Raw genomic sequence first — 16,697 nt, 5'->3', positions numbered from 1 at the left:
ATAGATAGATAGATAGATAGATAGATAGATAGATAGATAGACAGACAGACAGACAGACAGACAGACAGACAGACAGATAGATAGATAGATAGATAGATAGATAGATAGATAGATAGATAGATAGATAGCACACAGCATGCATGAAGGTCTGTCCTACAAATGTTGTTGTTTTCTGCCATCTTGAGGCACAAAGATAACATTACACAATAAAACATCTTAAAGTTTTAAGTCCATTGACACGTCGCCCCCTGCTGGACTAAATCATTACTCTATATAAATCATGTGAGTGTCTGAAATTTCTATAAATGAAACTGTGGTTTGTGCTACTTTTTTCTAAGCTGCATAAACATCTCACAGAAGTGACAGCGTGGACACAGGACACCAGACAGAGTGATGAAGCAGCAGAGGAACTTAGAACAAGTTGAAAATGTGTGAATATGTTGATATCATTTCTCTGTAATGCATGCAATGAAAGTATATAAGTGAGTTTGATCCATTGTTATGTTCCAGTTGTTTATGAGTTCTACATAGATCCTTTAATAAGCAAATTAGGGATCTTAGAAGCCTTAGATATTAATACAATTAGATGTTTGTTTGTTTAGACCTTGTCCAGTCAGAGTTGTGTTGCTGTATTATAATTTTGTGTAATAAAAAAATAAAAAATAAAAAATAAAATAAAATTAGATGTGATTAAAGAGATGTCTTACATTGATTTGTCTTGCTTTAATATATAGTTTTATTCAATTTATTTTAAACCCTAAAATTTTTTCAACTAGTTCCACTCTCCCAAACTTCACATTAACTCTTTATCATTGATATTTAATCTGTATCATTTAATTTAATTTATAACAGTTCCATTATTTTAGTACCAACCTCTCAGTAAATAAAATTAATATAATATTAATTGGACGCTTTAACTTATTTTAATTACACATTTTATTTTATGTATTGTATTGCTGTCAGTGTGCATTAGTCTCTATTTTATTTTAGTCTCTATTTTAAAATCTATTTATGGTTTTTAATAAGTCTTACCATTATTTTTATTTCTGCTTCTTTCTTGTTTTTCAGTCTCTGTAAAGCACTTTTAACTGCATTTAGTTTGTCTGAAAGGTTCTATATAAATAAAGCTTGATTGATTGATATTAATGCGCTCACAAATGGTCCCCCGGCGGAAGGATACCGTCCCACTATCACGATGACATCACCAGTTGATAAATCAGCGTTAATTGCTGTATCACTCCGCCTCCTGTGAGCCCAGCGGTACCTGCCTGAGAGAGTGACACACTGCCTGCGGCTGCTCAGGTGAGTAATCCTTCATTATGACACACAGCTGAGGCAGTACCTGCAGGAACAGAGTGTTAACAAGGTTTTATCATAAATCAGCGTTTACCTGTCGAGACAAGAGAGTGAGTCAGAGTTCACCTGAGCTGTACCTGTGTCAGTACCTGTGTCAGACAGGTGAGACCACCTGTCTGCACAAATGTTTGCTCACTGCTAATGAAGCACTGAGGCCTTCTATGGAGATTAACATCAGTCATGTCAAAGTAAGTGGTAATATGTTTGTTTATCTGATACTAATGATGAGTGTACAGCAGGTGTGTAGTTTACCTGTACAACCAAGAATACAGCATCCAACCTACATCATGACATAAAGGAGCTTCATACCTGGGAGACCTGGGAAGTCTCGTGCCAACTTCTCCTGTGTAGGTCTAAACAGGGTTCCCACTCTTTTACAGAGATCATTTTCCAGGACATTTCAAGGACATTTTCAGTGATGATCAAGCTGGTATGACCGTCTAAATTTAGTTCCTAATTTAGTTCCTAAATAGTCTAATATGTTCCTCTCAGTGGAAGTCTACATTGAAGACATGCAGTCTATGGCTATCCATGAAATCATCTCTTACATGCTTAAAAATGATGGCAAATTAATTATAGAACAATGCAAACACAGATGTAAAGCACTTTATTAGTGCAACCAAGTAACAATGATGGCCAACTCTCATCTCAGCTTTCTCTTTTCTCAAAATGAGCTAAGTAAAAAACAAAAGAGCCAGCGAAGGAATCTGGAAGCTGCCTTACTGAAATTAATAAATGATAATAATAATCAGAGGATCAGTGCATAAATTGACCTAAATAGATCTGAATGACAAAAATGACCACAAATGTTAAATGGGGATGTATTTTTTTTAACCTTGTCAGGTCACACACAGTCATGTTGGAAATTTTTCCAGGACATTCTGTGATTTTCCAGGACATTTGACTTTTTCTCCCATTTTCCAGGTGTTTTCCAGTCCTGGAAAACTGGTCAACTGGTCAACTGTTTCCAGTTTTTCCAGGATGCCTGGGAACCCTGTCTAAAGTTGAAGCGTGGACTAAACTTAATGACTTTTGATTGGGTGGATTGTCATCAAGTTAATTCTTCTTCTTCGTTGGTGTTTTCCAGCAGCTTGCATCCATTCAGTTGCATTTACTGCCACCTTTATGGTTTCACTCCTTAGTCTCATCAGAGTCTGAAGTCCATCCAGTCCAGTCCTCCTTAGAATAACAATAATTCATTTTCTGCCCTTTTATCATCAAGTTGAGTGAGGGATTAATCATGTTATCTATTTTGCCTCTAGCGCCCCCATGTGGTTAGATAATTTCCTCTTCATAATGATTGATTTTTGGTGAATTTGGTGCAAACATTGATTTTGATAACTTTATTTTGAACATGTAAAAGTAAAAATACAAAAAAAAGCATATAAGTAGAAAAGAGAGTTATACAAACATACAAGAAGAAAAAAAGGAAACAGTTTTACAAAAGAAACAAAATCAATATTAGCAAGCAGTGAAACAATTTACTTTACATGTGCGAAAAGGAGTAGGAAGAAGTTAAAACTTATCTAATCCTACCCCTCAACATTCATGGTGTTTTGCCATCTGTCAGCTTCTTTCAATGCCGATTATTCACACTTATCGTAAGTCTTTCCATTTTGATGTCAAAATAAAATCTAACTTAAAGCTGGGGTTGGTCGTCAGATTTAGATCCACTTTTTGTTCTAGTGGTTAAAATGATCTTTTTGGCCCTGATGGCGATCAATACATAATTTGTTCTTAAAAGAGAGCGACAAAAAGCCTCTATCTACAGCCGGAGTAAACCTGGGAAGACACCAACCAATCCCTGCCATGAGGAGCCAAATTATGAAACCAATCAAATCCCATCCTGCCGTTCTGCTCGCCTCCTGCAAAGCGTACATTTCATGTTTGTTTTTAACTTTCACTATGAGAATGTTTTGGTGTTTTCTTACTGCTGAGTGAGCCATGAGTTGACGTAGTGCAAAACACAAACCTGAGGACCGGTTTTGAGTCAGTCACCATCATATGGTCTCGTATCAGCGGCGCTCGTGCATGTGAACGGGGGCGTCATTTTGGAGGACCTCCGAGGGGAGGGGGGGAGGGGTTAGACGGAGTCCGGAGGAAATGCTACATTCAAATTCATGCTAGTTTTCCATGACTACCAACCCTACCTTTTTAAATGTACGAATTCTTACACTTTAAAAACATCATACCGTCTTGTTAAAGCTGTCTTCTGTGTCAAGAAGCACAGGATTGGTTGGTTAACACCCTCTATCGTGTACTGTACACACTCTCTTCAGTAATATCTCCCCCTGACTTTTGACTGGAAAGTATTTCACTGCTTATTTTTGAGGGAACAGAACACAAACAAATGTGATTCCATTAGTGAGAAGCTTGCTTGTGTTGTTGCCCCCGGGACGATGGACAGGAAACATGATAACGTGTGAGTTTTTCCTGGCCAGGAGAAAGTCAAACACACTTTCTCATTTGGCGTAAACACTCACAGCGCTGATCGTCGCACAGTCGGCTCTCTTTTGACTTTATTTTCTAGACTTAAAGCTGCCGAGTCACTACATCCCTCCCTTCCCTAAATGTGCCCACTGTTATCTCCTGTGTGACTCTCCTGATGTCATCACCAGAGGTTCAACTCCTCAGACTTGAGACAGCTCGTCTGGAGCCACAGAAGATATTACACAACAGTTTATTTAAACTTTGTGCGACCTGTAAACATGCATTGTGAACTCCAAGGCTGTAGATATCACAACATGGACTAATCATGAGAGGAATCTGCTCGGAGCGTTTTCACATACTCTTTGTCTAAACTTGTGATTTCTCCATGTTTGGTTTGTTGGATTATTTCTCTTTCGTAACGACACTGAGTCACAATACAAATGCTGATCCCTGCCGTTGATGTCATACCTGAGACGAGCCTGATGAGTGCGTCTGCTCGCTTTATCACATTTGTGAGAATGTCTGATTAGCTCATTGTCAAGCCTTTACCTACGGAGCTTCTTATACAGGTGCTGGGTCCAGTTAGTCCTTGTTTATAGATGCACCTACCTGGTTGTATGTGAATAAATATATTTAAATGACTAACATATTGAACATTATTGCACTTCTGAGGCACTCCATTTGAGTATTTATAATTTATGGTACTCTAAACATTCACTCCACCATATTTCAGTTCTCCTTTTATTTTTATGTATTCTGTAAAATGAAATGTGGGTTACATCTCTGCATCTCGAAATATGATCCACTTTCACCACAGGTTCTTTAAATGTACTTTAAAGCTACTACTTTTAAGTTCATGATACTTGTTTTAGATGACCGAATGAAGCTTTAATCGTCACTGTTACGTGGGACTTCCACCAGATCTGTGTCCGGTCCGTCTTCGATCCGCTGTGGTCTGTGTCCGAGCTCTCTCGTCTCGCGGAGCTGGAGCGCCGGACAGCTGGAGTCATGTGACCGAGGTTTTCCCTTGGTAATCACTGAATCAAGGATTCTCCTCCTCCTCCTCTCCTCATCCATGTTGTCTTTCTGGTCCTCTGAAAACCTCTGACCTGCTGACTCCAGGCCTGGCTCCGCTCATCAGGACTTTGGTTTGTTGTTGTAGTTAAGTGAAATACGATCTGTTGAGGTTGATGCGTCGTGCTCCGGCATCCTGCAAGAATAGAAGTCTTGTGTATCTGATCCGGAAGGCTCCGACCTGCTGGATCAGAGACAGCAACGGAGCGGATCCAGTGGAAGTTAACACATAGACTAGAATAGAAACCTTTCAGATCTAGTGCTGTGATGGACCGGAGACAGACCGGACACGGATCTGGTGGAATTTTGCCTTTAGAACATAACCATAATAGACTTTTATTTAGTTCTTGACATAAGCTTCACTTTTAGAGCATTAGGGGGCACAATGGAGCAGGTAATCGTGTGAAACCAATGAAGTCATACATTTTGCACTTTGGATTAAAAATTGTGCAAAGTTCAGTGAGTTTAAATGAAGGATTTATTTCGGATAAGAAAGAGAGAATAAAAATCTTTAGGGTCCCTAAAGGACGTCAACGCCACTGCGCAGCGTGCTCTTGCCCTAACTAGTTCAAAGTTAAGGAAGCAATCAGACAACAGTCTAAATTCAGCACAGTTTATTTAACACAATTAAAAACAATATTACAGAGTCTGCAGGTAAATGATGTCAAAGTTGTTTACAGAGTGTAGCTAAGGATAGCAGAGCTAGCACCACCAGCCTTCAGTCCTCCTTGCAGGTTCACGTCCACATGCGTACAGCTGATTATGCATCGCTCTGGTCGAGTAGTTATATTCCAGTTTGACCAGACACAGCAAACTTTATCTCCATTTTCAAGATCAAAACACTGACAAACTGCACCGCACTGCGATTATGAGAGTATACATTAACCAGAGCTGCAGCTTTGACACAACATATGACCTACTTTTAAGTCCTGCAAGAATAAAAATGATCATTTGTTGACCTGTCTAGTAGTTCTGGTGACGACTAGTGAGGGTGACGATGTGTGAGGGACTTAACATGAACACAAAGGTTAGCATTAATCCTTACATTTATGATTGTTTGGCTTGAAAAAGATGTGAACTATTGATTATTAGAACAGCTGTCAGTTAATTCTCTTTAGATCAACTGATCTGTGTGTTTTTTATTTCAGTTGTACGCACATTTAAGACAGAAAATAATCTAAACCTCCCAGTACCGATGCTAAAAAGAGGAGCTTCGACTCTAATCTCATAGAATATGTATTTATTATGAATCCTCACTGTTGAATCCATCTCCACCTCGCTGCACACCCAAAACACAGACCGCCAAGACAACTTTCCCTCGAGCTTTCCCCGTGAAGTTCTCAGGCTTCTGAGTGAAGAGATGAGATCAAGCTGGCCCCTCTCCTCAGCCGTCATGTGTTTGGGATTAGACTGACTCGCTGTTAACGTGACACTGATGGAGCTGAAAGTCTCTCCGGCCACCACAGAGCTGAGGTTTTATCATCCCAGAGGACCTTAATGCTGCACTCAGAATACAAGTTTGTTTTGGGATGATGTGTGACAGCTGTGCACAAAGTTAACGATAATCTGCAAACATTTGGGATCTTTTTTTGCTGAATGTGAATCCTGTGTTCCCAAATGTTGATTGTTTCCCAGTTTGTTAAGAAGTTAAATATATTTGGTCTTTTAGTCTGACAAGAGAAGAGAGTTATTGAGGAAACACTTGGGACTAAAGGTCTTCTGATGTTTTATTAACACAAAGTCAAGTCATTAAGTAAGGAGGAGAAAATCTGGATGCAGCTTGGTCAGTGTAAAGCAGCCTTGATGCTTCTTCTCTGTGAAAATGCCACATCTTGTGTCCCTTTGTTGATTATAATGACCTTGTGGGTCTGATTTAAGACAAAGGAAAACAGTGTTTAACATATTTCTTGATATTTTGAATCAATTTTGGTGACTTAAGTTGTCTGAGAGAGGAATTATGGGGAGCAGAGAGAGAAGGGAATGAAATGCAGCAAAAGTTTGGGGCTGAAAGGATTGTAGCATCAACACATGACATGTATGTGTTGAAAGTGAGGTTAAACTTGTGTCCCGATACCTTCTTATTATTAAGATAGTTAAGGCAACATGTTACGAAGAAGCACAGCCACGTAAAGTTGAATAACAGTACTTTTTTTAGCGTTTTAATGAGCTATGAAGTTCACTACTAAAGTTAGGATTTCAGGCAATTAATGGTAAAGGAAGAGTTTAGACTTTCCTGTGTCCTCAAACTGAAGTCAGGTTCTCGTATGAAAACTGAAACAGGTTTGTCTTGATGCTATCGTTATGAAAGACCTCTGACGTGCTTCATTGTAAGTGATGGGGGACAAAAACAGAAGGTACTTTTTGAGTGACTTGTCTTCACTTGTTTGGTTTTTGTTTCAATTTCTCCATTCAATCCTCAGTTCTGCCGTATTCAGACTGGAAAAACCACAAACAGTTCTTTGTTAGTTATGAAAATAGTTTTGCTTTTGAGTTAAACACAAGGTACTTGAAAGAAAGTATTAGATTACTACTTTACTGGTAAGTTTTGTAGCTTACCCCATGGCTCCTCATGTCCTCGAAAGCCTGAGATTATTATAATAATAACTGGGATTTATATAGCGACATTCAAGAAGCCCAAGGTTGCTTCACAGGGTCAGGTAGGGGGTCTGGGGGGTAGGTGGGGAAAACACTATCTAATGGGGAAAGGCCTTGAGGAAAAGATGTGTTTTGACTGCTTTTTTAAAACTGTCTAGGGTTGGGACGCTGCAGATGTCGGAGAGTAGGGGCTGCCACACTGAAGGCTCTGTCCCCAAAGGTCTGCAGCTTAGTCCAGGGGATGGAAAGGAGACCCAGGTCCGAAGACTGTAGGTTCCGGGATGGAGTGTGTTGGTGGAGGAGGTTAGCCAGGTATTGAGGGGCAAGGGCATGCAGGGATTTGTAAGTGAGGAGGAGGGGTTTATAGGAGATGCGGTACTAAACAGGAAGCCAGTGGAGGTGAATGAGAGTGGGGGTGATGTGCTGCCAGGGCTTAGTATGCGTGAGAATAGCAGCTGAGTTCTGCACATATTGGAGCCTGTCTAGGGCATTGCTGGGTACCTCGAACAGGACGTGGATGAGGTTCTCTCCAACTGAATCTGAAAGAGATGGATGCATGGGAAGAGAGAACCATCACTTCACTGGGGTTATCAAGTGGGCTCCTTCCTTCACTGATGTTTCCTTTAATTAGACTCATGGCAATTAACTCTGGCGTCCCAGAGCAGCCCCCTGAGCATCCCAGAGCACTGCCCATCATATCCACTAGCAGAAAACTCCAATTTAACAACCCAACCCATACAGTGCCACATTCAACGGACTAAGGCTCCGTACATGCAAGCTCCAGGTAGTGACAACACTGATACGGACCCGAGCAGCCCCCACCACCCAACACACAACAAGAAGAGTCTGCAGCCAGATATTAAGAGACTAAGAAGAGTTAAAAAATGCAGCTCCTCATTGTGTCCACTTGAGGCTGCAGGGAAACCCAGTTAGAGCCCATATTAAAGCTCCAGTGGGGAACTTTTGGGTTGTGTTGGTTTTGGCGCCCCCTGTGGACAAAACCATACGTCTCCTCTTTAGGCTGATCCTGTCCTGTGTAGTCTTATCTTACAACTCAACTTTATTTATATAGCACCTTTTACACACACAAGCATGCAACCCAAAGTGCTTCACAACAGAACAGAGAGACAGAAAACAACAGAGATGGTAAAATAATAAAATAAATAAATCAATACAATAAAATAAGTAAGGATAGAAAGCAAAATTAGAAATTAGTTAAAGATAAAAAGATCAGATGAATATAATAAATGAATGGTGGCTGTAGTCCCTTTTTGGAAGCTGTTTGCTAACCGCCTTTAAATAACACAGTGCCAGGTGTGGCACCTTGCATCCTTATAATCGCTCACAGCTCCCACTGACTATCCAGTCATGTTTGCATAAAATGCCCATCCTTAGTTTCTTTAGCGCTCTTCTTTTAATCCTCACATTTGACGCCTGCCCTCCTGCAGCCATTTAAGGCATCAACAGTAACTCTTTAGAAATAACGAGTCTTGTCCCTGATGGTCTTGTTTGCTTCTTTTGGTTATAAAAAGTCTTCAGGGTTAGTTTCAGTAACAGGCAAAACAATTCCTTACAGGAGCTTTAAAATGCAGATTTACATTAACAGCAGAAGTTTAAACGAAAAAGTAGTTTTGGTCTTGTTGCTTTCTTTGTTTTTCATAGAAACTTAAATTTCCAAGCCCACAAAAACTATCAGTTTTGAATATATAAAGGCTTAGATTTATGCGTCAGCTGATTTGACTTGCAGGTGATTGGTTGTAGCCGTTTCCCAGGCCTACACTTCATGTCCTTGCAGGTTTCTACAAAAGCAGGAGGTTAGTTTGAGTCACCTTCAGCGTTATGAAGCCATAAACACCTTGAATCTAATCGGTGACATCGCTGAGAGACTGAGTCAAAGTTTCGTACAGTCTAGGTTTTAAACCTGACTGATATAATGTTTAAAGCTGGGTGAAAATTTCTCCCTGCACAGACGTGAACACATGAAACTACGAGAGAGAATACACGATGGAGTCACAGTTTTAAATCCTTGTGTAGCTGAAACCACGTTTCATATCTGTTTATTGATAATTATCCCGATAAATATCAAATCACTTTCTAACTCAAATTCAAATTCTGATTTTTGCTCCTGAGTGAAAGTTGAAGACAGTTTGTTAGCTTGTATCGGGGATTTAGTTCTCCGATAAACTTCTTGAATCCATCATTTCTGACGGTGCTAACAGGAAGCAGGTCTTTTGTGTAAAATGGGATTTTTGTGAAGTTTTAGTTTGTAGATTCTTGTTTTCCTCAGATCATTCTCCCCCTCCCTTTCCAGCAGGGATGCCCCGATCCGATCCTGGTATTGGATATCGGACTCAAAAAACTAATTGGATATCGGTGACAAAGGGCCGATATATAGTGCCGATCCATATGGCAGATCTATTCATCTCAGTTCTATGCTTTCTGTGTTTACAACAGCCATGTGTGTCTCCTACGTCATCAGCGTCTTTATAAAATGTGCTGCTGATTAATATTGTCACAATATCAGATGTGGAGAAGGGAAACAGTAAGGGCAAAGCTGGGTAGAGTAATAATGTATTCAGTGATTTTAATCCCAGCCACAGGTACACTGCACTTCTGTGGGAAACACTCTATGGAAACACTACGTTGACATATTTTTTATATTCTCATTTGAAGCTGTTTTTTTATACAGAATATTTAATTCCACTTATCCACTGCTGAGGTTTAAAGTTGACATATCATGCAAAATCGACTTTTTAATGGTTCTCTACCTGAAATATGTGTCCCTGCTACAAACCCCCCGAGAATGAAAAGAATCCATTCTGCCCCTGTTCTGATTTCTCCACCTTTCTGTAAATGTGTGTGAAACGAGCCGTTTCAGACTTCAGTGTTTTTGTTACGTAACAACAATATCCGGTCTGTAACAGGAAGTCAGAGCTCGGAGCTTGTTCAGCCCATAGACTGTATAAAATAATACTGAACCCCTCCTCCGTTTTTCATTACCTGCACAAATGTGTGCTAACAAGGAGCTTAGGAGGGAGACATGCTAGTTGTAGGCTGTTTTAATAAACACAAAGGTTGGTTTTACTCCCCACGTCTGCAGATTTGAAGATCTAGTGGATGATTTTTATTTATCATGGATAAGTGCTAGCGCTAGTTAGCATAGCCACATAGCTACATGTTCATAGCTGTAGCTCTAGCTGTGTACCAAGACACACGTCGACATACTGACAAATAAAACAACAAGAAACACTAAATCTGTGACCAATGGTTCAGAAAGGTCCTGCTGCCTTTCTGGTAGACGTCGGTTTTACTCCCCACGTCTGCAGATTTGAAGATGTAGTGGATGATTTTTATTTATCATGGATAAGTGCTAGCGCTAGTTAGCATAGCCACATAGCTACATGTTCGTAGCTGTGTACCAAGACACACGTCAACATACTGATAAATAAAACAACAAGAAACACTAAATCTGTGACCAATGGTTCAGAAAGGTCCTGCTGCAGGTGCCTCTCAGTCAGGGTCAGATTCTGGATCAGATTCAGAGGGTTGAAGTAACGTGATCTCTTAGCAGCCGTATATATTCAGCCAACATGTAAACATTAGATCAACGTGCTGGAGAGCCGAGGCACATCCACTTCCTGAGGGGGCGTGGTCAGAGAGAAAACAGAGTGTTCTGAGGAGGACTGAAGAAGAGGGTTTTTCAGGCAGACCAAAATCTGATTTCAAAGTGTTTTTTTGAGCATAAACTTTAAAGACATGTTTTGGGGACCTCTTAGACCAATATATATTGATGAAAAAAGCGTGATATGTCACCTTTAAAGTTGAATTGTAATATCTGTTGGTTATGAAGATTAACTGACTCATTAACTGCTGGTACACATTTATAATATCTTGAATAATGATACTGTCAGTTTTTAAAAATGTTCATTTTATTTTGGTTTACAAAGTCAGAAAAGCCTGAAGTTGCCAAAACTTGATTCCATCCTCACATTAAGGAATAGAGATTGTTAAATCAATACCAGGATTGGATCGGCTAGTATCATTATCAGCAGATACCAAAGCCCAGGTATCGATATCGGTATCGGGACCTAAAAAGTGGGATCGGTGCATCCCTACTTTCCAGTGATTGGGGGGAGTAATTACAGGTTTAAAAATATCAAATTATTGACTAATTATTGTTATCGAATTATCAACCAGCCCTAGCTGAAACAAATCTGAGTAGTCTAACATGAAGAATGAGGAATGATGTCTGTGATTCTATTGAACAGCTGATGCTTATTGGTTATGGTTTAAGACATCCAGCGTGAAGAGTAGGATCAGAACAGAAGTGTTCATATGAGCACCTGACTTCTCCTTTAAGACCTGCAGACTTCAGAAAAACCGTGAACTTAACCTTTTGATCCGTTTTTTCCCACAGTGTAGGTTTCTCTTTGTCTCCCGAGCGATCTTTTAATCTTTTGAAAAACTCCCAATTATCTCTTTTCACCCCCCTCTTCTTCTGCTTGGCAGGGTTGTGCATGAGTCACATCCTCTAAAGTCTTGACCTCGTGAAAAAGTAGGCAGTCGGTAGTTTTGCTCAGCTTCCAGGAATCCAGTGTGGGATTTTCCCCCTCCCCCCTCTCCTCAGCCCTCCCCTCCTCCTCCTCCTCCTCCTCCTCCCCCCTCCATGCTGCTTGTCTGCCATGTTGCTCAACGCCGGGCCCTCAGGCTGCTCGTCTCACATTCCTCCATGTTACTCTGCGCTGACACTGAACCCCAACAGAGCGGCTGATTGGACAGAGGAGGAGAGAGAGCTCGTACCTGCCAGGTGGAAGTGTGCACTGCTGTATTATTGGCTGAGAGGAGTTAAATGGGAGTAGTGGGACTCCTCCTACTTCCTTTTCTCTACTCAAAAGCACCGGTGGAAGCAGCTGAGGAGTAAAAGGAGAAGGGAATATACAAGTAGTGGACTTCTGACAGAAACACGCCTTGTGGGAGTACAACAGCTGATTGATCTCAGGTAGGGAATGTCTTCTCTGTTTAAACAAAGTCGTGGGAAAAATGCAACTTTGAGAACTTCAGCTTCTTTAACTGGTGTGTGTCTGAAGCTTGAAATGCATCTATGTTTATTCCTCTTCTTTTTAAAACTACAAACACTTAAATAATCATCAGTCACCTCCAGGAAGGCTGGTCATTGTTTGTCCGGGACATTTCTTTGCCAAATGAACTTCAGAGCTCCTTTTTTTTGCATTGTCAGCATCACTTTTACATGCTGCTTTGTTTGTAATCTAAACTCTGGGACCTGAACTGGCTCAGGTAGACACTATCATCCTTCATTTGTGTGTTTACCTGGTGGGAGGAGAAGGTTTTGTCTAAGAGGACCTGGATGTTACAGCTGAAACCATTTGTCAGATAATTGAGCCATATATTCATCCTCTGCTTCTTCAGTGTGAGGGTTTAGTGCGTCCGTCTCTTCTCTTTCTTGCGCTTCAGATTGAGGACTAACCAAACGTCCAAACTCCAAATTTAAGTCCGTCTTCAGTCAGTCTTTATTTGTATGACTGTTAATAAACTAAAGTTGGGTTCATTAGGCAACATTTGACAGCATGTAATAATTAATGTATCATTTTCAAGTAGAAATGTCACGTTTGATGCTCTTGTCTTCTTACATGAGATCATTTTAAAGGCTTCTTTAGTCCTCAAAGCTCCTGTGAGAAATGTTTCGATTGCGTCGATTTTGGCGCCCCCTGTGGACAAAGTGGTACGATTTATACATTTTGCTGATCTCATGTGTATGTAATGTTTTATTTTCATGAAAAATGTCATCTTATTATTATATATTTTTTTAAAGTTGTATTTTTGGGCATCTTTGCCTTTTTTAATGGATAGGAAAACTGAAGAGAGACGGGAAATTTGGGGGGCAGAGAGCGGGGGAAGACATACAGCAAATGGCCGAGGCCAGGAGTTGATCTTGCGACCGCTGTGACGAGGACTATAGCCTCTGTATATGGGGCTGACGCTTAAACCGCTAGGCCAATAACATCCCTTAAGGAACTCTCTAATTGTCAGTTTTGGCGCCCCCTGTGGACTTTTCCTGATATTGTTTTTTTTTTTTTAGAACAGAAAAATCTCATCTTTCTGCCTTTTTTTTAAGTTATATTTTTGGGCCTTTTATTGGCAGGACAGCTGAAGAGAGACAGAAAATGTGGGGAGTAGAGGGTGGGAGAAGACATGCAGTAGATGGTCGACCGGCCGGGAGTCAAGCCGGCGACCTCTGCGATGAGGACTATGGCCTCTATACGTGGGGCGCTTAGACCTCTAGGCCACCAGCGCCACAATCTTGCTTACTTTTAACTGTCAAATATATCACTCACCTTGAGTGACCAGTTGTTTTGCCGGCTCATCTGATGCTTGATGGCAGCGTAAAGGCGTTAGAAATACCTCCAAGGTGTTGTCAGTCTTGTCGCTGATGATCTGTTGTTTTTTTATTTGGTCTTATAGAAGCATCAGTATCATTTTCTGTCCATTTTAGAAGCAGGGTGAGAAAGTGCTTTTTTTTTTTCACTTCCAGGACCCATGACCTCAATTTCAGAGCACTACTCACTTCTCAGAGGTCTTACCTTTCCCAGGTTTAGACCGTCATCCCAGAATACTTTTGCTTCCCTTAGTATTAACTGTTGAGTCACTTTTAAAAGTACTTATCTTTTCACTCAAGGACATTTTAAAAAAGATGGTGAAAAAGAAATCATGTTGCAGCAGCTCCAGACCTGAAAACTGTACCTCCCAAAAAATGAGTGCAGCTAGTTTCCATCCTTCTTCATTCTGATTGGTCGATGATCAAGAAGTGACACTGACCAGCGCAGCAGCATATCAAAAGTTAAACTAGCCCAGTGACAAAAACTGCTGACTCTGAGGACGCTGAGCTGCATTTGAACAAAAAACAGAGTTAGTGGACACAGGCCCTTATCACCAACTAAAAATTACTCACTGGAGCTTTAATTTGAAGAGACTTCGGCCTGCTGTTTCAACAAAAAAGGACACATAAAGACGTCACCTTTGACTCTGTGGAATTGTCACAGGCATTTTACTACTTTTGGAAACTGGATGACAAAAATACAAATGAAAACAGTTATTAGCTGATGACCAAATCATCTAAAATATTGATTTCAGAGAAGAAAGAGAGTCAGCCTTAATCCTCCAGATTGTGAAAATGATAACAGTAGTAGTAGTGAGGCTTCTCTAATGGAAGCATTTGTTTATTTTCTTGTCTATAAGTTGTACAACATGTCATGTTTTGATATAAAGGGTCTGATATGGAGTTGTTCTCTACCTTCTAATACTTCATAGGCCAACATGTCAGTCTATTATCAGGAGAAGTAAGGGAATGGTCTTGTCATACCAAGTTTTATCTCCATTCACTTTATATTACTACTTCACATCTTGGGTGATATATATTCCTTTGCAGTCATTTGAACAAACCTTTAAATGTCTGTGAAGTGAAACACAAAGGACTCAGTGTTTGAACATTTAACGATCCGCTCCCTAACTTGCCAACCTCTCACAATAGTCCACCTGCTGAGTGACGTGGAGACCCCGCAGGCTGCTCCGTCACCGGCCCGCTCATCATCCTCATTGTCCAACTCCCCCGGAGCGTGTATAACTCACAGATGACAGTTATTAGTTGTACTCTGACGATGCTGCTTCTTCTTCTTCTTCTGCTGCTGCTGCGTGTGTCTGCTTGTCGCTCTGCCTGGGAGCTAAAAAGTTGCAGAAGAGGCGAGCAGGTAGCGACGTGTGAGTGTTGTGAAAGTGTTTGTGTACACTACAAGAGGGCTTTTGTGATGAAGCAGAGTATCAGCTGTCTTGTCTGCAGCGTGTAGTCGCCCCGGAGGCTCAGTGAGAGCAGAGTCACACAGGGAACAGATGGTCAATGGCTGTGTGATTCGCTCTATTGACTTTCTGACTCAGACATGAAGGCTGCTCCGTGCTGCAGCAGTGACAGTCAAATGTGTGATGTGGCAGCATGTATTGATTCCTGGGCGAGGTTCTGCACTTTTGTAAAAGCCATGAGAACTAAAGCTCATGTTTAACTGTGCACATGTAAAGAAAAGCAGAACGTAAGAAGTGTTTTAAGCCGTGCAAAGAAATAATTTAGACACATAAAGGGTGTTTCTTCTCTCCACAGTTTGAGAGCTGCAGAGCTGCTGCAGCTAAAGTCAACAGCTTCCAGCACTGTGCTCATTTGCCTTTGTTTTGTTTTCCTTTGGCTCAACCTGCTCCTTGTTTTTTGTTTCTTCCCTCCTCAGAGTTACGACGTGTGCTGAAAACAAAGATTGATAGCTTGGACGTGCAGCAAACATGGCCTCCGTCGCACCGTTCAGCCGCAGACCCTGGGCGTCCCAGTCTCTGAGGGTCACCGCCAAGGAGCTGTCCATCGTCTCCTCCCGGGGGAAACACAACGCCATCGCTGAGCGCTTCTCCAAGTGGGTCTAACCTCTCCTCCTCCTTCTACTCTCCAGCTTCCTCCAGGAGTTCAATAATTCACAAGAAGCCACTCAGCAGATTATTTCATCTGTCACCTCACCCTGCTGCCTCCCCTGCTGATCAGCATTGAGGTCATGGGTCGTCCTTGCAGCACTTTCTCATCACTCAGCTGACTCAGTTTCCTCTTTTTCTATGAAGATGTGACTATCACAGCATCAGAAGCAGACCAGTTCCTCCAGTTCTTCTCAGGTCATGTCTGGTTCAAAGTAAAAGAGGTGAATTCACTGTAGAGTGGCATCTCAAATTACTCCTGTGCACAGAGAAAGAGGTGTTCAGGATTACTCCTCACTGCACTTCCTCTGTGTGACCACTAGGAGTTAGTCCTGCTCCACATGGCCTCTTCACATGCACAGTTAACTTATTTTCCTTCATGTACATGCAGTTGTTCAATTTTTGCAGTCGTTGAATTTTTATACGCACAACAGAAAACATTCCCAACTTCAAATTGCATTTTTTGCAACATATTTCGAAGCATAGTTCAAATGTTTTGATCTCAGTGTGGGAGATTGAACTCCAAATGGTGGATTTAGAAAAACGAGTATGCAAAAATAAATTTTTCAGGCCTTAAAGCTTCAATGAGGAGTTTTTAGCTACAGAAAAAACATGTGAAATGAATGCTGGTGTCTCTATATGGACTACTGAAGTAAACCAGACCAACAGGAGGAAGATTTGTTATAATTCTATTGTTATTTTTGCTGCTTTTTGCTGCACACTACAAT

General features: G+C 41.0%; 1 protein-coding gene across 4 annotated transcripts in view; it reads left to right on the top strand.

Annotated features, from left to right (window-relative positions):
* The first annotated feature begins 1,171 nt into the window (after positions 1-1,171).
* Positions 1,172-16,697, top strand: part of lima1a (LIM domain and actin binding 1a) — a 50,226-nt gene continuing 34,700 nt past the window's right edge. For 2 of the 4 annotated variants that reach the window (XM_034694969.1, XM_034694966.1), the window contains exons 1-2: positions 1,172-1,302; positions 15,741-15,917. In XM_034694969.1, the coding sequence (XP_034550860.1) occupies positions 15,793-15,917 (125 nt within the window). In that variant the 5' untranslated portion in view covers positions 1,172-1,302; positions 15,741-15,792. Of the gene's footprint in view, positions 1,303-1,324; positions 1,545-12,217; positions 12,455-15,740; positions 15,918-16,697 lie in introns of those variants that run through there. The other 2 variants (XM_034694967.1, XM_034694968.1) reach the window with 2 other exon arrangements.

The sequence above is a fragment of the Notolabrus celidotus genome, chromosome 11, assembly GCF_009762535.1.
Source record: "Notolabrus celidotus isolate fNotCel1 chromosome 11, fNotCel1.pri, whole genome shotgun sequence".
Lineage (NCBI taxonomy): Eukaryota > Metazoa > Chordata > Actinopteri > Labriformes > Labridae > Notolabrus > Notolabrus celidotus.
The sequence above is the reverse complement of the archived record's forward strand: the minus strand, read 5'-3'. Positions and strand labels throughout refer to the sequence as shown.